The sequence below is a fragment of the Argiope bruennichi genome, chromosome 2 (assembly GCF_947563725.1).
Source record: "Argiope bruennichi chromosome 2, qqArgBrue1.1, whole genome shotgun sequence".
In the NCBI taxonomy this organism is placed as follows: Eukaryota; Metazoa; Arthropoda; class Arachnida; order Araneae; family Araneidae; genus Argiope; species Argiope bruennichi.
In genome coordinates, this window is record NC_079152.1 from 81,039,018 (window position 1) to 81,062,925 (window position 23,908).

The window sequence follows — 23,908 nt, forward strand, 5'->3', positions numbered from 1 at the left end:
TAGTTACAAAAAACTTGAGAGAATACAGCCTTTGATGATTTGTTTTGGCAATTAAGCACTGAATGCGGTTAATACACACTCACCAGAAAACTGATTTTTAATTTTTGACGCCATTTTTACAAACGATTAAAACTAAAATTCGACAGAATTAATATTGTAATAGACAGATTAACTACTAAATTTCATATATTTGAATCATTCGTGTTTTAATTATCATGTTTACGTCTTATGAAAATGAGACTAAACACCATAAGGGACATGGTTCCATATTTCACACTTATCTACAAATATTAAATCTTTGTACCAAATTTTATCCAACTAATTTTCTTCATTCTGTAGAGTGAATATGTCAATTTATATTTGGAAGGCCTGTATGGTTATTATTCAAAATTTGACAGAAATCTATAAATTTGCGGTGGAGATTATACATCAAAATTTATATGTCTTGCTCAAAACCTTTTTTTAGTTATCATATTGATATACAGACATAATTAAAAAATGTGTTTTTCTGATTGAGGGACGTTTGAAATGTGGAGATTCGTCAGAATTTCAAATTCGAATTTTATGACGATCATAATACTTTTTCTTTGCATGCTCGAATTCAACAAAGTAGAAATTTATTCTTCTATGAAATATTCTTATAACGACATAAACCATATGATGGTGCGAAATAAATGTATATTTCGTAGACATTTGCTAGCTCATATTTAGAGGATATTTGCTTTAATGTCATTTTTTATATTAATAGAAATCTGAAATATTTCTTACAAAGAGAATTGAATTTTAATGCGGTAAATGCTAAATTCTTTTTTCTCCTTTGAATTTTTTTCAAAAATTTAGTTGACTTTCATATTCTCATAAAGTTATTGCGAATAACACTATAAATGTACTTATATAAAGGCTAAAACCGTCAAAGGAAAACTTCGGTTTTGTTACTAGGTTTCATTTCTTCTGAACATTTCTGCGTTACTTATAAATTTAATGTATGAGTGTAATTTGTTAAATCCAGAAATGCATTTTGATGAATATCTGTGTTACAATTTTATCTGTCTGTATTGCAAATAAAATTGTAACATAATAAGATATCTATATACCATGTAGGTGAATACTTTATTGTTATTTTCCGATACTAAGTATATTTAAGCATAACGAATCAATGTTTCTAAAATTTATATGAAAATCATTACTGCGTACATAATAGTTTAATTGCGAACATAATAGTTAATAAAATTGTAACATGATACGATATATCTGAATACATTATTGTGATTTTCCGATACTATGTATATTTAGGCATAACGAATCAATGTTACTAAAATTTATATGGAAATCATTATTGCGAACTTAATAGTTTACAACATAATGGTGAAACCTAAACTACTGCCATCTTCTTATCGCTTCCATTCAGATCTTTTTTTATTCTCCCTTTGATTTTTATAAATAGAAAATAATTAATTTAACACTCTTTCTTAATGAAACATTTCATTATATTTTATTTCTCTCAAAATTTATATTTTTGTTAAACATTGATTTGACATCATTTGTGCTTAAAGAACGATGATAGAGATTTGAATAAGTCCATTCTTTAGAACGTGTTACCGGATCATATTATTCACGCTCCAAATTTGGGTTTGGGAGTTTTACTATGCAGGTATTTGTCATTAAATCTAAATTACGTAAAAATTGGTTCCATATCTTCTATAGCAATAACATTACGTCTACCCAAGTAATCCTTCCTCTTTAAACTTGTGCAAAATATTTATATTTGATGATATTCAAATTTTTGTCCTCCGATAATTTAAAACAAGATTTTAACACACGTATATTTATATCAATGACTCAAAGAACAATAAAGAAAATTAATTGTAAGAAAAAAAATGAAGAAAATTAGAAATCAAGAAAATTACCCTTTTTTGGAAACTATTGACTTCACTACAATTTAATAATATATTTCTAGAATTTTATTCACTACACATAACTTAGCAACACAAAAAGAAAATCTTTGCCCATAATTTTAAAACAAACTTAACCAAATTATCTATAGAATGAAATTCTTAATATAGGTAAAATTCTTAATATAATAAAAACATATATAGCCTTTGAATTGATTATGTGTTAGAAAACAATTTACTTTGATGCTAATGATGAGAAATAATGCTATAATAATCATTTCCAACTTTTTTTTCAATAAAATTTTTATTTAGAGTAAAGGGACTTGTTACAGTAGATAAAAATAAGCATAATCTGTTTTCAGAACTATTAATTCGAAGCCAAAAAATGCCAAATTATTGTTTTCAAATGAATGTTAGATAATAAGCAAATGCATTCTAAGGTATAAAAAGTTAAATGATAAAAACATTAATTAAAATTTCTGAACACGTTGTTAAAATTTATTAAATTAATTATAAATCATATTAAAATCTATAAAAGCATTTCTGAAAAAATAAAGGAATTTAATTCAAAAAGGGATGATAATATATAATCATAAGAGTATAAATGCTTAAAAGTATAAGTAAGAATATAAATGCTTAATGCTTTAAAAGCTTACACAATATATTTTGGGTGCCTCAAAAATTACATTTTGTTCTTTCTTCTATGTAAGTTTTAATTAAGATCAATAAAGCTTATCTAGTAAAGGACTTTTCTTTGATTATTTAAACCTTTCCTTTGATACATATTAAACATAAAAATTCTTTTACAAAAGGCCAATTGTCTGAGACTCCCTTCTTTTGAATAACTCGTAACCATGTGACAATTTTTTCCTCCATCCATTTGAAATACAATTAATTAGTGTTAATCTTGTCAACGTTAAAGTATTTACTAAAGGGTTTCAAAGGATAAAATGTAATTAAAATGCACTTAATTTCACAGATGCACGTTCCAGTTTGTGTCAATTTTTTATATTCTGGATAAAATAAAATCTTTTTAGATGATTTTCTTTAAGGAAGTGCTCTGAACTTAATTCTCTGAAAACATTTTGAAGCAAATAAATTATTTCGGAAACGTTCTAAAAAATAAGGACTTAGTTCATTAATTAGTAAAATGAGAATTAAATATGCAGAGTAATTTGAAATAACAATGTCAACCAAATTGATCTCCTTATTAGGAATATTTGCATCATACCGCTTTTAGTTTTTTATTATATCGTAAGCTGCATATTATTGTAAGTAACCTGTAAATTTATTGTGTGTTATTAAAAATTTAAATTAGCGAAGAGAAATTATGCTATAAGTAAAAATTATTGCTTAATTTTTATGAAATTATTATTTGATGTAAAGAAGATTGTACTAGAATAACAAAAAAAATAATAGGAAGAAATTTCCAAAATAATTAAATAAGAATTAAAGATAAATATTAGTATCCCAAGAAAATTTTTTTTTTTTTTGTATTTAGATCATCATCGAGATTGGTCCGTTATTGTAAATACAAGTTTATTAAATATTTGGGATGTAAAATAGACAACTTATGTTGCATCGTCGTAAATGTAGTTTGTGGAATCATTCTTTTTGAAGGATCACAAAGAAAAAAAAGTCCAGATAAAGTGGTATATGGTGTATTTAGAGAATAAATATGGAAAATTTGACAACATTTTATTTTAACAAATGACAAATAACACTTACGCTATTTTATTATAAATATAAAATATAATGTGCGATAAAAAGTTTATTTGCTATCATTTATTCAAATAATTTTATTTAAATAGTTTAAAATGTAGTTCGGTGAGACTTTCTGTTGTTGAAAAATTTTTTATACTTTATACTTTTTAGGCTGTCATAACCACAAATTTTCCCCTGAATCTGATTATTCAAATCAAGAAGGCTGTTATCTCGGAATAAGTGAAGGAATGTTAGGATGAATTACACAGAGAGAAGTTAAAATAACTACTAGTTGTCTTAAAATGGAAGTGGAATATAATAATAAAAGGCAAAAGTAAAAATAAATAAAGAAATAAATATTAAAGTATTGTCTCAAAAAAGTAAAAAAAACCAAGACTTTGTGATTTTGTATCATATGCATGGTACCTTTTGCTTTAATTGTATTTCAAGAAATTGGCTGTTCAGTTCCGAAAACTAAGGGCCCAGTTTGAGAAGACTGCTTGTCCAATTGTAATTATGACAAACTTTTAATAAAGTATTTTTATTCTAATTTAAAATGTTTCTAAGAATGCTAACAACATTTTTTGAAGATGATACATCACAATGGAATACTATTTTTTAAGTTAACTTCTCGACCACAGCACATTTTTTAAAATGATTAGGTGATCCAAATTAGACAATTTTTTCCTGATTTATAAAAGTGAAATAAAAATAATAAGCCAAGTTGCTGTACTTATCAAGGGGAAAGGTGATTTGACACGTTATTAGAAGGTATTCTGTGACTTTGTCACTTCAATGCATAACATTATATAAAAATACTTATTATTTCCCTTAGATGTAATTGCCATTATAAGTAATAGATAGTCCCAAAAATTCTGCATTTTGGAAAATTAATACTGAACTTTTGCTAATTTGCTGCTGAAATTCTTTAGAGACCTTTGTTTTTGGTGTGGGAATAATATTTTAAATTTTATCTAGGTAATTTCCTGAAATTTTTATCTATAGTGTTTCAACACAGATCGGCAGTAAGACATAATTAAAGAAACTTCATTCATGTAGAAATCAAACATCAAAATTACTACTTTTTTATGTTCTTAATATCCTCTCCATAAAAGTTTCGTTTACAAAACAGAAAAAAATATCAAATTTTCCCAAATTACTATTTTTAAAAAATATATTAGAAAATAAGAAAAAAGTTCTTAAAAAAAGTGAATACAAGTGATCATGAGAGTGGGATGTAATGAAGTGAAAAGCAACCAAAGCTCCAAATATTTCTCCAATACCATAGAAATGCATTCGCTTTAGAAACCTCCCAAATAATTAAAAACTTATGACAAAAGCGTAGCTAAATTTGTATGAGAAATAGTACTCTTGTATTTTATTTAATGGAGATAATACTGAATTAATTTGTGACATTTTCTAGAAAGTTTAAATTAGTTGTTTTTAAATTTTAATCCCTCAAGAATTTTTATTGATATGTTCCTTTAAAATAATTTCGTTGAAGTGGGTGTGATACCGACAAAATAGAAGATAAGTAAGAATGAATTTTCTATCAACTGCTTTTAATTTTAAAATTTTAAATAAAGGAATTTATAAATATCAACAATTTATTTCATTTAACTTTTTCAATTTCGTACAAATTTAATCAGATTTAATACATTAAATTCATATTAAACAAATGAACAATTATTACAGATTTACTTTAATAAAAATATTTTAATACAATAAAAAGCACATCGAAAAGAGGATGAAACGTGTAATTTAAGTCAAAATGTTTTTCGCTGTAATAATGTTATTACAAAATTAGAAATGAAATATAAAATTATAAGTTTTAAGAAATGCAAAGCATTGAATGAGTTATTAAAGAATATGGAAGATTAGTTTTAATTTATTTAATTGTACGATTCAGAATGCTTACATAATAAATGTTTCAATAATAAGCATGGATATTTTCCTTCACATTATAACGAAATATTATTGGTGCATGAGAAGATTTAGATTGTGGTTTACTTCAAAGCAAAACGGTATAAGCATACCAGAAAAGAAAGACGCTGCAATATCCTTATTTATAAAATACCAATTATCAGTGCTATAAAGACTCTGTTAAATTAGATATACATATAATTTAAATGAATTTACAGAAATTCATCTTAATACCTTGGAAATATTAAGCAAAATTTATTTATGATTTACAATTAAAGCGTTTATTTCATTTCAGCTGCAAATACTTATTTCAATATGTAGATAATATTGGTCCATTAAAGTGTATTTTAAATAATACACTTCAATGATTCAATTTATTCAGAGTGAAATATTGAGAATACATTATTAGGAAACATATGCTAATTCTTCAAACTTAATAGACATCAATGCTTGATTTGTTTTCATATTTAATGTCGAAAGAGCATAGACAGGATAAATTGCCTATTATTGAGAATGACTTTTTATATTTAACATTAATTTAAGTTGCTCTTTAAAAACTTTTTCAAAATTGTACAGCATTTGAAAACAGAAATCCAGTTTCATAGCAAAATATACAGCTGTATTTGAATTCATCCATAAAAAAATACATTTCTTCGGAGTACAAAAATTTAATAAAAAAAGTATTATTCTAATATGAATGGGAAACTTAATGGCAAGATATTCTTGATTAGTATTTCCAACACTGATACTTTAAATTATATACATACATCAGTAGTAATTAGGAAAAATAAAGATATCAGAAGTGTTACTGGAATGAAGAAAAGTACCCACAGAAAATAAATAATTCTATTCGCAGCGCATTATTCCCGTGGCCATATTTTTAGATAAAAAAGGAGTGATGATGAGAAACACTCTAGAAAATTACCCAATTACAGATAAGTTGGAATTATCGTCCTCTGGAGTATGACCGGAATTGTAAGCGGATGTTCTATAGAGGCAATCAATACTAATAACAGAATAGAAATAAAGCTGGATGAAGCATTTGGATGCTGAAACCTAGAATCTATTTTCATACTGTGCAGAATATATACACAATAGAAAAATCTTCTTTGGAATATTGAAACATGTTTAAACCAGATAAAAAACAACAGTAGAACTTTTGAAAAGTGTAAGGTAATAATTTGATGAGCAGAGAAAAAAATAAAATAATTAATTAACTTCAAAGTATTATATTAAATAAATAAGAATTTTTGTCCTTTCGAAATATTACAGAATCATTATATGTAAGAAAGCTTTATTTTTACTTTCTAAATAATAACTATTTAAGACATTGAATATGAAAACGAAATCCTGAAGCATTTAAGAGTTTCAGGACTTGACACGAGAAAAAAAATCTAAATCTAAGTGTTTCTCTTTATTTGGGCTTAGTGTGAATGTGCCCTCCAGTATTGTCCGAGAGTGAAAAAATAGTCCTAAGGTAGCTCATGTATGCCATTCAGAGGCGACTAAAATGGGTACATACTGTCTAGAGGTATTGTTGGAAACTCTCGGGATTAATTCTCTGGGTTGAGGCTTGGAGTAGTGTTAATAAACCATCTCATTATGAAATACAAAGAAAGAAATCCCCAGCTGACGAATGTAAAACGGTTAGGGAAAGGACTTGATGAATCTGCACTTCGGGACATGAAATGTGAGTGCATTGCATTTGAGTAGGGGGTTTACATTTCTTAAATTTGTAACAATGCATAGGTTTAAATGGGCAGGATATTTTATAATATTGAATAACAAAAGAACTATCAAAAAAGATATTTTTAACTAAACCATTTAGTACCCGAAAATGAGGAAAAGAGGGCCAAAACTTAAGCCTGTAAAGCCTGTAAAAAAGACTGGAAAATTATTAAGGTGAAAAATTGAAAAACTTTAGCCAAGATCAAGACTGCAGGAAATAGAACTATGAGAATGACTAGGCTTCATTCAGGGACATCGTGCCACAAATAACTTATAAAATGTTTCGCTGTTGCACGTGATTAAAATTGTGAATTTGTATCAAATCGTTTTAAATCAGCTAAAAAGAAATGTTTTATGTTAGCTCCTACTCCACATATAAATTGTGAATATACTTCTAATGCTATAGATGGAGAGTGAGATACATAAATATATTTCTCCTTTTTAATAAAAACAACTGTAAAAAATATTTAATATTTGTGCATTATTTCTTATACATTGTCTCTTTTATTTATTTAATATATGAAACTCATTTTTGAATAGTATTTTCTTTTAACGTGCGCTATTATTAATGTAATAATGTAGACAGATTTAGTTATTTTGTTTCAATGTTTCCTCTTAGTTATTGCATTTATTAAAAATATCCAAAGCAATTTTTTTGTGCGCGACTTTATACTATTATTAAAGATAAGAAGGCAAACAAACCTGTAAACCTCAGAGTTAAAAAATATTATTTTGAAATTTACTTAATTATGTAATAAATTTATTTACCTAATTATTACCTGTTTTTAGAAAAGGTAAGTTTGAGCGGTTTCGGAGAAATTTTTATTCACATAAATAAATAACATTTATTTTCATCAATCTTCAGATCTTCATTAATCTTAGTTTCATCAATATTAAATTAATCAATCTTTACAAATTTGACTCTTTTTTTGATCATATATTTTAAATAATACTCTTATTTTGTATTAAATATGATAGACGAAGATGAATCATGTAGCTAATTTGTTCAAATACTTTCTCTAAATTATAATACATTGAAATTAGTACAATGATTCAACTGAAAAATTTTGTATATAAAATGAAAGATTAAAAAATAATTAGAATTCAAGAATGTTGATCTGTAAACTCCACCGGGAAAGATTTATACAAATGTATTATCATATTACTAGATAATTAATTTATAGAAGTATTTCGGTAGTATTTAGATTATGCAAATTGACTGAAGGAAGAAACACTTCATTCTTATTTAACTAATTACTTTCAGGTAAAAAAAATACTGATAGAAATAAAAATGGTGGCATAAAGAATCATTTAAATTATTACTCAAACTCTTTTTTTTTCTTCTTATGAAGGAAAGCAGACTCTTCTGCTTAAAATAGTTATAATTAAGTTGATTTTATTCTTTCAGCATATGCATTTTATTTACTAACAAGTAGTAAACTATTATTTTGTAATTTTAAATATTTCCCTGACTTTTGTACTGTAGTTTAATGAGAATAAACGTTGAAAAGTTTGTATTGTCATATTTTCACAAAATCAAAACTCCTGACAGATTCATAGGTATATTATATTAATTATCTTTATTATTTTGTAGAAATTTAGTATTTCTGATATGTTTCATAGTATTTACTGGTTCAAATTTTCAACTTATTAATTATTTAATAACTTTTGGAATTAATAGACGATTTTTCAATTAGATCTGTTTAGTTGTTAAACATCTGTTCATTATTAAAAAAAATATCTTTGTCTCTTTCTCTCTCTCAATATATATATATAAAGAAATACTTTTGAATATTATACAGCTTCGATAAGTCATAATGTAGTGTTCGATAGCAGTATGCATGCAAATTAACTACCGGGCGGAAAAACTGAGGTTAGTTCATTCTTTCAATATTCATCTTGAATTATTAAAATATGGGGTATTAAATAAAAATTTCATTTGCCAAATATTAACATTAAATGATTTTTTTAAAATTAGCAAAATCTTTTGAAGTTTTGTTTTTAAAAGTTAAAAGTGATTGCATCTGATTTTTTTTCATTGGAATAATATGTATACTGTAATTTTGCGATCCAATTGTTTTAATATAAATTGATTTTATTTGGATATTTCATTTAGTTATTACGGTAGCATTTAACAACAAAGCAATTCAAGTAAAAAATGATTGAAATAAGTTTCGGAAATTTTTTGAATAAAAAATATTTTTTACTTCTCTAACATAAAATAAAAGTAAGAAACGAAACTATTTCATTTTTTTATATACCAGATTATTAAGAATAATTTGTGATGAAATTCCAAGACTGCAACATTTGCTATGGAACACTCAATTTAACTAAGATGATGCGCAGTTTATATGCTGTTTTCTGAAGCGAAAAGATGGAAAAGTGATGATGCACTATACAAGAAATCTGCATTAGAAACTTTTTTCATATATATTATTGAATTGAGCGGAGTTATTATAATGTTTAATAGGCTTTATGCTAGGACATTGAAAATTTTTGCCTAAAACTTTCTTCTAAAATCAATCAGCATATTTAATTTTTCATGGTTTTTTCTTATTTATATTGATGCGCAGTTTCGAATTAGCACAATATTGATTTGCTATGGTTCTTACCTCATGTGGCCTTTCGTTTCGAAAAAAAATATATAAAATTAATAGAATTCTTGTATAATTTTAGAAGTATCAAGATACCCTTATAAATTCAATAATGTCGTTTAGTATTTGCAATTTTCAGCAATAAGGTAGCAATATTTTAAATATCTTTCCTAGTTGGAAACTCGTTGTAATAAGGAAAGATATCTAATTTTTGAAAAGAAGCAATTGCATCATAAAATTAATCAATTTATACATGGTTTGGAAAAGTAAAATTTGCAACAATAATTGCTACGCAAAAAATACTTATTTTTTTTAACATATAAAAAAGAACTATTGGCAATGGAATGAAAGATATTTATTTGTTTGTCACCTGCTTCCGAGCATTTTGAATCTCTATTCCTTGGCGATGTATGCTCAAGACATGCTCTGGTGGTGCCCTCTGTTGTCGGGTGCAAGAAAATCGGATTAAGCAGTGACGAGAATTTCTCAATTCATCTCTATCGGAGTCACTCCTAGATGGCAGCAGGAACAGAACAAAAATAAGAATCATGAAATATGATCTGTTTTAAAGTGCGAGATAAAAAAATACAACAAATGTAATAATTTTGAAGTATTAAACTTTGGTTTGAATATTATCAAATCAAATCAATTTCTTTTTTGAAAAGTAGATTTTTTTTTTAATCTGAAGGAAATAGAAAATATACTGAAAAAGTAATAGTAAAGATCCTTCTGAGTTAGGATCTTTGAATTACCACAACTGAGAGTAGAATTTATAGAAGTAGTCTGATTTTCGTAAGAAACAAAGCTGTTATAATTATTTTATATACTGATTCTTTTTTCATTGCTACTTTCAAATGTTTAAGAATATGCATAAGATAACGGTGACGAAACAGGGCAATCATCTTCGAAATATAAATGTGAAATTGAAAGTATTTTCACAAAATAATCATCATCATCATAATAATTACAGAAAAGGTCAATTCTACAATTTTTTTGAAATTAAATTATTGCATTACAAATACTTTTTCTTTCATAGATTTGAGGTCAATTCAAATTTGCTTAGCGAGCTTAATGAAATCGAATTTAACTTTGTTTAACTGTTTTGTTTTTTAAGATGTGGAACACGAAATCCAAAAAGGGATATACAATCGTTGAATTAAAAATATTATGAAAAATTGACTCATATTCTCTCGTTGGCTAATGATGCATTTGTATTTTGTGATAAATTAAACACACACACATGCTAAATTCTTGAATTTATATATAATAAACATATGTATGAAAATTATGAATTTAATGTTATAAAAATATAAAAAAAATTATACAGCGAAAATTTTACTTATTAAGGTATTTATATTTATTTTATTTTTATTAATTTGATTCTAAAAATATTTTAGTGTAGTTATGATTGAAGAAGTACAAATTATTTTATTTTATAACATTTCCTTTAAATAAAAAATATTAAAAAATTGATATATTTTTTAATAAAATATCGAGCATTTCTGATAAAAGCATTTCTGATTATTTTATTTATTCCCTTTTACCTCCAAAAAGAAAAACTCTATCCTAAAAAGCAGAAGGAAAATAATCCTATTTTTTTTTAACCAAAAAGAAAGAAGATATAGAAACTTTATACGCCAATAAACTTTATTTTTAACAAATTTTTTTAATAAATCTTTTTAATCTTCTATTTAGGAATCATTTTTTTAAATTTTAATTTTTAAATAATTGGAAAGAATAATTGAAGTACATCAAATTTTTAATCACACGGTTTTTTTTTAACAAAAGATATTTTAATTTCATCTGAATATTTACTTAAATGCATTTACAACTTTTAATGCTTCGGCCTAATTTGAATTTCGGCTCAATAGATTATGGCCAATACTTTTCCATCATGTCATTTTTATATAATTTCGAGTTGAAATTAAACACATTTCGTCTATGTTAAAGGATTAATCTAGAATATCGTATTAATCTAAACGAAGTTTCTATAAGAAATCCTAATAACCCAAAATCCATCTTCTTATATGATTTTTATGACACAGTGTTCTGTTTAGATTAAAGTGCTAGAGTAGGTAGCTTAGATATAATATAAATGAAATAATTTATTCTAAGCTTGTGAAATAAAATTGATTTTCCTTTAGTTTTAAGAAAATTTTCTATCTCCTATTATGAAACCGCAGTATCAAAGTATTCCAATTTTGAAACTGGATTCTAAAGGCAAACTACACCGGTGTGATTCGAAGCGGAATGCTCCCCTCCTTACCCCTTCTTATTTGCCATAGAATAATGGAAGGGAATAGTGTTTACTGAGGTTCTGTTCTGGTTCAAAGTTAAGAGTACCATCCTAAAAGATCTAGTGCTGCTTCAGAATAGGTCGTTAATATAACTAAATAAAAGCCAAAAATGGAATAGAATTTTGCTTCACTTTATGTGGAAATTGGTGCAATGTCCAATGCTTGAATAACCGAGTACTGCCCAAATATCAGGAAAACTTCACAATCGTAGATTCTTTGTAATTGTCGAGTTTACTAAATAAAATTTCAATAAGTATGTAATTTAAAGATTCTTCAATTAGAATTTATCACAGTTTTCATTCCGCAAATACCAATATTTTGAGTATTTGTAACAAAAATATTTTTTAAAATCTGTTTGATTTTATTTCAATATAAGCATATAAAAATCAAACATAAACAATAATAGCTTCCTTTGATTGAAACTTGCATACATATTGAAAGTTTTATTAAAATTAATTTTTTTACAATCTGAAATAAATTATCATTTCGGCGATGTAGAACATCATTTCAACGAAAAATAAATGAAAAGTAACAAAAATATTTGATAAAAATGGCAATCTTTGCTACTTAGAGCTTTTTTTTGTATTGAATATATTAATAAAATTAACATTTGAATTATGATAATTGCTGATATCTAATGCATTCTTATTTCTCTATGATAAATAATTGAAGTATATCATGATAGAAATTATATTAATATTTGTGATTAAATGAATTGCCTTTATACTATAGACTGCTTTTCTAAATTTTTTTACTAGGAAATTTTGGCAAATGTTTTTGTATCCCAATGTCTTGAAATGCATTCCAGCAATCTGTGTCTTATTGTGGCCATGTCTTTTTATTTAAAAGTCTTTTGAACAAGGACGGTTAAATTATTTTTACTTTCTACTGACTTTTTATTGATCAAAGTCGACTTAACAGCTTCAGTTAGATATTGTCCTATACTATTCCTAAATACGAGAGGAAAGTAAGAAAAAGATTCGGTTGGAAGTGAGATTAGCATTTTAATCAATTTTGGGACATTTCTTGATTCGTTCATTTCCCAATGCTCTAAAAAATATTCCGGAGAGATTTCTTTTGTAGTTGACTACCAGTCGTTTTTTCATGCTCCTCTATACCAAACTAGTTCATTTCCACCAACCTAATACTTATTATTTTCCACCCCAACGAGATTGTCAGCTGCAGTCAGATATTATATATGTAGATTTATAGTTTCTCAGATTGTTTATCTTGGAGAAAAGAGCTTATTGAGGCAGAATTGCCAATTTAAGCAAATATGGAGGCATACATTTTAAAAGAAAATTAATTTTATCTGAATTTTGAACTTTATATATTTAATTAAAACGAAAACACAAGCTAAAAATTCTTAATCATTGTCTAATATACTGTTTCCTACCACGAGAGTGATACATGTAAGACCTCATGTACATGAATGCACTTATTGAAGGGAGAATCTTTGAAGTGGAAGAAGTGAGAAGTTGCGGAAAATTAAATGGATTCCAATAAATACGTTTGTATTGACTTCTTACTAACTTATTAAAATGCACTTTCTATAAATTAAATTTTTATGAATGTAGTTATATGAATCATAACTTTAAATATTTCAAATCATAATGTAGATTTCTAGTAATTATCATTCTTGTTAAAATAAATGAAATGAGAATTAGTTGTTGAATATTTCTTTTTTGGTCAGTAGATTCAAGTTATTTTATATAATCGGGAATAACGAAAATAGTTCTTATAAAACTATTTTATAGAACATAATAATAAACTGCAAATAGCATAATGTTTGGAACTAGAGTGACAGAAGCGTTAAAGAAAAGAGTGGAAAGGTATTTAGAATAAATTACAATTTCTGTAGAAATAAATTAGTAAATGAAATGAAGTTATAGATTAGTTATTTAGAAATTATTTATTTATTCTGAGACATAAAAAAATCGACATACCATCGAAAGCCGAAACTGCATTAAATGTATAGATATTGAAACCTAAAAACTGTCAGATTAGTCTAAATTGTAATGGAATGAAATTACAAAAATTACTTGGAATATCATTGAATCTTAAGAAACTAAGCTACTCTGAATAAATTAGTCAATAAATTTAGAAAACGCAGAAATATAGAAAAACAATCTCCAAACATTTAGTAGTAATTTAACTTTCATACGACAAATTCATTTATTAGTGTTTTTTAATTGTATTTTTGTTTCAATAGATAAGTTTAAACATCAGGAAAACGAGGGAAATATATTTTTAAATTAGTTAAAGCAATGTAATAAGTTCAATGACTAATTTTTTTTCTACATTCAGTTGCCATCATGTAACAGAATGTCACTCTTCGCGTCCTTTGTACCATTAAGGAAGTAGATCCTATTTTCTAAATGAAAGCATGATAAAAGCGGTTGAATTCAGGAACCATCTTAATATAGAAGGATTTGGAAGATCCTGCTATCCTGCAGGATGAAATCATAAGAAATCTTATGTTAATTAAAACGCTTGATCGACTTTGAAAAACATATGTCACGTTGAAAATACATATTTTGAATAAAAAAATACTCGAATATACTATTCATTAACGTTTAATCACTATTAATGAAAATAAGGATAACAAAGGAAAATATTAATCAAATTTAAGCAAAAATGTTTTAATCAATCTAATATTGAATCCAATTTCATATTTGAAAACGTGCTTAAGAAGTGAGTGGAGATATAATCACATACAAGAATTTTGATTTTTGAAAAGAATAATTTATGATATAGACCAAACGACTGATTGTTTGAGAGACAGTACATTAATTTTAGTTTATATAATTAATCTATTGCATCTATTAATCTATATTATATAATTATCTATACACTAAAATTGTTTAAAACAAGCAATATGGAATCGTCTGCTACCTTTAGAATTGCTTGCTTCATAAGTTTCTGTTCGATTGTTATTAACTAAATAAAAAAATGCTAGTAATTATTCATTAAACTGCTAATAAAATTATTTCATTGAATGATTCATATGATCACATAGAATATATGCTATATATATAAAAATTGCATAAAGTGAAACATTTGTGAATTTACTTACGTTATAACTAAATTACTTAAAAAAATAATATAAGAAAAAAATTAATGTGAAATTGTTAAGGAAGATGATTCTGATGATGATGTCGTGCCCGCGGTACCACGGAAAGAGGGTGTAATAGCTTCTGAGGGTAAACACCCTGAGCACCCGAGAGCAGAAGTCTGACTTCCACGTCATATAAAGACGAAACACGCACAATCGCTTGCACAACCCCTTTTTACAGGGGGGCACATTCACACACCTTACATATAGAACACAGATGAAGAACAACCATGCTCGAACCGGGACTCGAACCCAGGACGCCCAGGTTACAGGGAAGATGCTCTACCCCTATGCCAGTACGCCGGCAGAGAATTCTGATTATTCATTAGATTAATTTTGAAGAGCAAAAACAGCAGACGTTTTAGCAATTAACAATAGAAATCATTTTTCGCAAAGGAAACACTAAATATCATTGAACAATAATTTATAATCACACACACATACACACACACACTATACACAATTTACACTTGGAGATGGAATATAAGAAAAAATTAAATAGCGTTTCAAACATATAAAAATCAGTATCTTTCCGATGATTAGGAAAATTTCATAAATTAGAAATTATGTAGAAAGTATATGCTTGTTAGAAAATTTAATTGCTATAAATAGACAACCAAATTCCCTCCCCATTCAAAAATTTATAGTTCACATTTTTTAACTAAGCAATCTTTAATGTAAAAATGAATGAATCATTTGCCGAAGATCATTAAAATGCGAAGGTTGGCATATTTTTGATAAGCTTCATAGAGGCTTAAATATACTATATAATGCTTGGACGAATTACAAATTAGGCTACCAAGAATTATTAGAAGAAAATCACCCTTAATAATACTCATGTCCAAAAGTATTGTCTTACTGAGCTTCGAAACCCACTTTTATTAATTACGTCCCTTTGGATCTCTCTCACATCAGTATAAGTAGCAGTATAGACTCAGCGGCATCGAATTTGTGTTAAGAGTACGGAACACTTACACAAGGAGGAGAATCTCATTTCAATACTTGTATCTTTTGATTGTTTTCTTTTGTTTGATGATAAAAAAAATACACTTGTAGTTTTTAAAATTACTAGAAGTATAAAGGAAAAAAATGTATATGCATTTTCCTTTGGGAATGAATTTTTAAGAAGTAATGTGGATATAAAGTGATTTAGAGAAGAACAATTTATACACAGGTAAAAAGATTAATGGGAAACTAAATAAATGCTGTCTTTCTTAAGAAATTGCACGTTGATTAAGAATAACTTTTCTCTAATGAGAATCCTTTGGCATATTTGGCATGCAAAAAAAGTTCCCTCATCAGTTTGTGTATTAGAATAAAAATAATAAGTTGTCTGTATCATAGAATAGTTAATCTTAAGCCTTACTATTCTCTAAGCAACTGAATTAAATTTTTACATTCATTAAAATCAGAGTATTATTTGTTCTTCTTTATGTAATACTTTTAAGGGGTATGAATATTCATGCAATTGTATATCATTTTAAAAACTGCTTATAACTATATCATTAAATTCAGGGGTTGAAAGAAACTGAAAACACAGAATCTCGAAGTATCTACTTTCATTTTTTAAATTTTTTCTTATATGATGAAAATTTTCCTTTTAGTAAGAAGTATTTTCTACGAAAAGTTTGAAGATGTACTAGAAAAAGATATAAAAACTTTAAGGAATTTACACGCATGCCTGACTTTTCAGTAATATTTACTTTTTTTCGATTGTTATATGGAAACTATTTTCAGAAAAGTTAAGAGATTTCAACCGATTTCCCATACAGCTTTAAAAAAATAAATAAAGAGAAGACAATGTTTGTTCAGTTTTTCGATTTTTCCTTTCACAAGTTATAAAAAAGTAAATTTGTCGAATTTAATTCAAATATAATTTTTTTTCGTTTAACTTATTTATAATTTTATCGGTAAAGAGAAGTAATTCAAAATAAAAGTAATGAAATATCTGATAAGATGTGATTTTTAAAAATCTTTCAATTACATCAAACACTTACGAAGTTGTTTATATATATATATATATATTTATATATATATAATTTTGAATAAATTAGTGTCATATTTCACAGAAATGCTATTTTAGTTTCGCATAAGCAACTTTTCATTTAAGGACAACATAGATAAACAAGAGAAAAGAGAAAACATTTTCTTCATTGAAAAATTTAAAAAAAAGGGAAAAATTATTTATTATTGAACTATTTAGTTACTGGGTGTTTTATTGTTCAAGTAATAAGATTCTGTTTAAACACCTTTTCCCATAAGAAAAGCAGAATTCTTATTAGTAATCCCATGAAAAAAATAAATGAATCTTTTAGCGCTTAATTTCTTTTACCAATGTAATCGTCTTTCTCTTCTTGTCTGCAACATTAGTAACATCGTATGAATGTTTGGCAAATGTTTGTTATCGTATATGTACTTCAAGTTTATGAATGTTTCACGTTTATTTTTTCATTAATTTTAGTCTGTATTGCCAATATCTATTGTATCAACCTTATTTTTTGTGGGTTCTATTTTTAAGCATAATGTAACGTTTTAAAAATGCAATCCACAAAATAGTGCTGAGTGTACTATTGTTTTATGACAAAATAAAAATTTTATACTTTCGAACCAACTGTGACATTTCATGAAGAACTCACAGTCTATGAAACAGAATTGTTGGCCTTAAGATCTAGGAAACAATCTCTATCTATTGCAATCTGTGTTTAAAATCTTTTCTACTTGAATTTCATGAAAGAAACACAGTAATCGTTATAAAATTGCCAGAAATATTCAGCCAGTACTTTTCAACAACAAAATATTTCGGATGAGCTTGATATTTGATATTTATTGGAATTCAGAGAGTAAATAGACTCTCTGAAAAGACTCTCTGAAACCTGTTGGTAAGGCTTAGATTGAAAGAAATAGACCCAAGAAAAGATTCGCGCTTTTTATATAAGAATTCGATGATTTTTCACAAAAAAAATGGAATAGAATAATTTATAGATTAGCAAAGAAAGCGATTTAAAAAAATAAGTCGTCCGATGAACTATAGAATTAGTAGTAACAAAATGGATATCAGATCATACCATTCTGTAAAATAAAAAATGATACCTTATTTCATTATTACTTTAATTGATTTAATTAAATATGTTTCCACTGATCACATTTGATTGCATCAGAAATCCTTTTCAGCTCACAATTTCATGCTTATTCTCAACTTCGAGGCATTTAATTAAGAATTCATCCTCCAATGAAGACTTTCGTTATTCATTTTGTCATGAAAAAGAAGATTAATATATAGATATAGTGATAACTCTGTATGCATTTATGAAAACCGGCTTAAACATTCGGAATAGCGAGCAGAAGTTTATGCCAAAGATAATTGAAATCATTTCTATATGCACTTTGTTTCATTTATCTTTGAACGATATGCTTCTGTCTCATTTTGATAGATTTTTTTTTCTCTTTTCTATCTTCTTTCCAACAAAAATTTTAAAAATAAATATTAATATTCGCACTCAGATTAATATTTACAATTTATTCCAATTCTGTTAACTTCTAATCTAGAAGGTTTCAAGAAAATTAAGATACAAATTTCATAAAACAAATTGATGGTATAACTAATTCGCGGTATATATCTGAAATTAAAATCATTGTCCTTATAAGAAAGGATATTGATAGGCTGTAAGAAAAAAAGCCTTTGGAGGTATCTCTGTTTCAAGGTTGGTGCTGTGATTGTTTGTGACCAAATATCCATCATACATATGTCTCTTATATGCTTGAAATATGACATCTGGTAGCATCTGAATTTTTTTTTGATTCTATAGCTGACAAAATAATCAAGGATATTGATTATCAGTAACAGAACAAATAGCCTTTTGAAGGAATCCCTGTTTCAAGTCCACTGGTGTGGCGTGGAAGTTTGAAGAGGAGGCTCCAGCTCAAGTGTCATCCTCGTCATCTGACCGCGGTTCAGGTCCGTCCCAAAATATCTCTAGTGTGGCTTTAAAACGGGACACTAATATAAACTAAACTAAACTCTGTTTCAAGGTTGGTTTTCCGATTCTACCAAATATCCACCCCTGTATGTGCCTCCTTTACACTCGAAATCTGATATCTGAATTGAAACCCTCCGGCGTTGATATTTCTTGGAGATTGACATACCGGCTCTAGTGTCGCCCTTGTCATCTAATCATAGTTCACATTTTCGAGATCCATAAAATGTACCATTATAGGACTTTAAAATTCATTAGTATAAAATAGCCTGAGGCAAAATATTTCTGATAAAGCTTACAAATCAGAAATTATACTTGTGTTTTTGTATATGTTTACGCCTTATAGGGGAGACAATTTGATTTAAAACCCTGATTTGATGAAAAAAAATTGGAAGGCGAAAATTTGCGTCTTATATGTATAATATATATTATACTATAATTAGAACTTTGATCGAGTAAAAATTAAACTGCTTTTTAGCAAGTTTCCATCATATTATACAATAATATTTCTTCTCTAAAATAGTTTCTATACCATTTTAAAATTAAAAAAAAAGTCTTTATAATGACACCCATTTAGTTGTACAGTTTTCTCTCTGTTTTGGCATTTTAAAAAAAATATTTACAAATTTTTATCAATACTTGCTTTTTTGCAATAAAATTCAAGCCATTTTCATTATTACATCAAATATTTAACTATACGAATTCCTTTTATTCTTGAAAACTAAGGAAGAAATATTTCATTTAATAATTATGCATTTTATATGAGAGTTAAGAAAATAAATTCCATAGATAGCATGCAATTAGGAGAAAGATTATCCAAACAATTACGCTTTTAATGGCACTATGATATCATTGAACTTGACTCCATTAAGAAGATTCATTGCACAATAAACAGAGATTTAAGGATAGTAAAGTAGGGCAGCTTTAATGAGCATCACAATTTGAAGTTTCAAAATATTTTGTCGAGGTAATAAAATACATTAAGTCATAAAAGATTTAATTAAAATTAAACATAATGTAAATTTTCAGCGAACACGCTATTTAAGAAAGAAGGATTATACTATGCAAGAAAATTTCTAAAATTCTTCTCATTTCAGTTCTTATTAGAACGAGAATAATATATTACTGATGTAATTGAAGTCAACATAATTTGATGATTTTTAAATGCGAAATCTCTGAAAACAATACATGAAATAAATATTATTTAATCAAACAATTTAGCCTATATTTTTTTGATGTTATCCGTTATCGATAGATCAATCGATTGGAAGTGCTAAAAGGAATGTTCTATGAAACTAATTTTAACTTCTGTTTGTATTATTAGAGATGCAAATTAAAGTGTCTGCAAGATTAGATGAATTTAAATGTCTTAATTCATTAAAGAAATCCAAATAAACGCTTTGAAATTCTTCCAAAATTTCATGTTTTCTTAAAAAAGGTACATTAAAATCATTGCAATGCACTGATTTCAGGTGCTTCATTTCCTCTTTCTAAACCTTCACAATTCTGAATTTTCGAAAACAAATCTAAATGGTTTTAATGTTTAATATAAAATCATATAATTTCAAATGAAGGAATCTGCTGATTGTTTTACCGTCTTCTTCCGAAAACCTCCTGATATAATTTCAAAATTAAGGCGTTACTCCATATAGAATTTTATTATATAAATTAAGTTTTCATTACATTTTTCTTTCAAAATAATATACAATTGTAGAAGTTCTTAAAGAATGATTCACATCGAGTGAACTTGATTAGCTGTTAAAATTATTTAAAATATATTTAGATATTCATTTTCAGCTGTTTGAACATTGAAATAACTATTCAATTATTTAAATTTATAATGTAGTTAATTATTAATTTTTAGCTGTTGGAACATTGAAGTAAAAATTAACTAATTATTTGAATTTATATAAATTGTTTAGTAGTTAGTTAGTTTAGTTTTGTTATATTAAAGTCCCGTTTAAAGCAACACTATGGCTATTTTGGGACGAACATCGTAATTTTGACCCGAGATCAGATGACATGGACGACACCTGAGTTGGCACACCCTCCTCTCCACACCACACCACACCAGCGGGAGAACGTTTGGTCATGACGGATTTGGCGTGCATCAGTCCCGCTTACACGGCGTTCCTTCGGTAGAATCGGGTCTCGAATCTGAAACGCTCCGGTTCCGAAGCCGAGACCTTACCACCAGGCCACCGTGACCCATAAATTGCTTAGTAAGATGAATAATTAATTTATGACATTAGTTAGAATAAAGGGGGCCTCAAGGCAAAAAATATATCCATAAAGTCCTACTAAATAATGTTTATACACTTGCTTTTTAATTCAAAGCATTTGAGTTATACATTTAAGATAAGGACGCATCTGCAAATCCAAGACATTAGCAACATGTGACAAAAGTAAATAGTCTTTTAATGATAAGTAAATAGTCCATTACACATAGTCTCTATCTTACGTGTGGTAATAATGGAAATTCCTGTCCTTTAACTTACTTTTACATGCCCTTTGAACTAATAAATTAGATACAATAGAGTCGATAAAATTAAATCATATTACTAGATCATAAAGTAACATGAAGAACAGTTTAAAGGTATTTTTGCTGATTAATTCTCGTAAATTCTAATAATTGAAATATTTAAAACAAAAGAACTTTATTGATTTGCGATGCAGATAAATATCATAGACATTCATTCATGAATTTAAGTATATTCATATTGTTCTAAAAAAATATTATTAATTTTTTTAAAAATTCACTGTTATGATGCCATTTGATGCTCAACAAAAGCTCATTTTTTTGTTTCATCCACCTCCCTAGAAATGTGATAACAGTATTTGATTCAGAGTGCCTTAAGGTAACATTCCACAAATAAGAGGGATAAAAAAATGTACAAACGTGTTGTAAAACTCTACGCTTGAGGATTGAAAGAGTTGCACACAAGTTTTTTTCACGTTTTGATTTTGTACAAATAAAATGGCAAAGTATTTTCAAAATCCCTAAGGCAAGTTTTCTGTTATCAGGCGAAACCTTTGAGCGTAGCGAACTTCAGAGGAGAAAAATCCCTTGACAGTTCTTATAAATTTCTTTAAATAAATAAGATCCGAGATTCTCGCAGAAAGTAAATGGAAATGAACTTTTCTGTTTGAAAGATTTCTTTTAAATCATTTGATTCAAGATACCTAAAAAAAAAAAACTTCTTCAAAATTGCAAAATAAGAAACTGTATACTATTTATAAAAAAAGGACTGGTCAAAATGTGGATTTCTTTTTCGATGAATATGGTTTGTCAAGAAATTCATCATAAAAATTTTTAATTTGATTTTAACTGTATTATTTTATTTATTCCTAACAAAATATAGTTCGTGATGAATGTTTTTTTCCATGAAACCTTTTAGATATGATAAAAAAAATAAATTTCTTTCATTAAATATCAAGATTTCAATAAATATCTTACTTAGTTAATTTTTTCTATCTGTTGTTATATGTTGGAAACATCTTACAAACAATAAAGACAATTTTTTTTGTTATTAAATAAAGAAGATGCTAAAAACTGGTTGCTGAAGAATTTTGGAATCTTGTTATTCAGTTTCTCTGATAAGAAGTGTATTAGGAGCTTCGAGAAAAAAAAATAATTTTTTACTTAATACTTTTTGCTTAACCTTTCAAGAATTTCCCTAAAAAATTAATTAATTATTTTTTTATTTTAACATACATTCATAACTGCTTTTAATGTAATAATCATATATTGTGATATATTTGTATATTATTTGTAGTTTTACAAAACTTCAATTTAAAATATTTCAATAAAAAGAATTAACACCAAAGAGTAAGACCAAATGATTTCCCCCCCCCATCAAATATTTTTCAAGGAAGACTTCTAGCAAAAATAATGCCAATAAAATCATATGAAAATGTTACTTACAGCTTTAATTATTGCATTTATTTATAGGTATTTTGCCATTGACATATGAGGAAGGCATAATATTAATTTTTACTTTACTTTATCAAAGCAGTCTACGAAATTGACTGTCCATCGGTCTGAAGGTAATATTGATAATTTATATACGAAGTATTCAATGCGAAAATATCGTAGTTATCAAGAAATTAAAACTCAAAATTTTGACGAAAATCTATTTCAAAACTTACCGAGCCCGAAAAAAACATTTTTGGAATTATGTATATCGCTTCAAATGTCTATACATGAATTCAATAACAAAAATATGCTTTGAGTTAGATTCATGAAGTTTTACATATTGTTTTTAAGCAAGTTCGCAAATTTATACAAAATATTAAGAAATCAATTTAACTGATTTTGTTAGTTTGCTATTATGAAAATGAGCATTATAAACACTAAATATAACATAAGGAATTAGATTAAAAAAATTGGTACACAATTCTATCTTTCATATGGCAAATTTTAAACTAAATCCATCTATGATTTGACCGTCTGTCCATCTGTAAATTCAAATGCATAAAATTGAAATAATTCGAGGTCAAGTACTTAAATAAATGAATCTGATAGATGATCTTGTTATTAGCATTGTAGTTCTGTTTCAAATTTTGGTAAAAAAAGATTATACAAAAAAGCATCCAAAATGCAAATTTGATTTTCTGCTCTATATTACGATGCATTAAAGCTTTTGCGGTAATGCTTGAAAATAAATATTTATGCATTTGT

At 26.7% G+C, this 23,908-nt stretch overlaps 1 protein-coding gene across 1 annotated transcript in view; it reads right to left on the bottom strand.

The window, feature by feature from the left end:
- Positions 1–23,908, bottom strand: part of LOC129962232 (galanin receptor type 1-like) — a 99,443-nt gene that overhangs the window by 582 nt on the left and 74,953 nt on the right. The window contains exon 5 of the mRNA XM_056075972.1: positions 10,212–10,353. Coding sequence (XP_055931947.1) covers positions 10,212–10,353 — 142 coding nt within the window. The remainder of the gene's footprint in view (positions 1–10,211; positions 10,354–23,908) is intronic.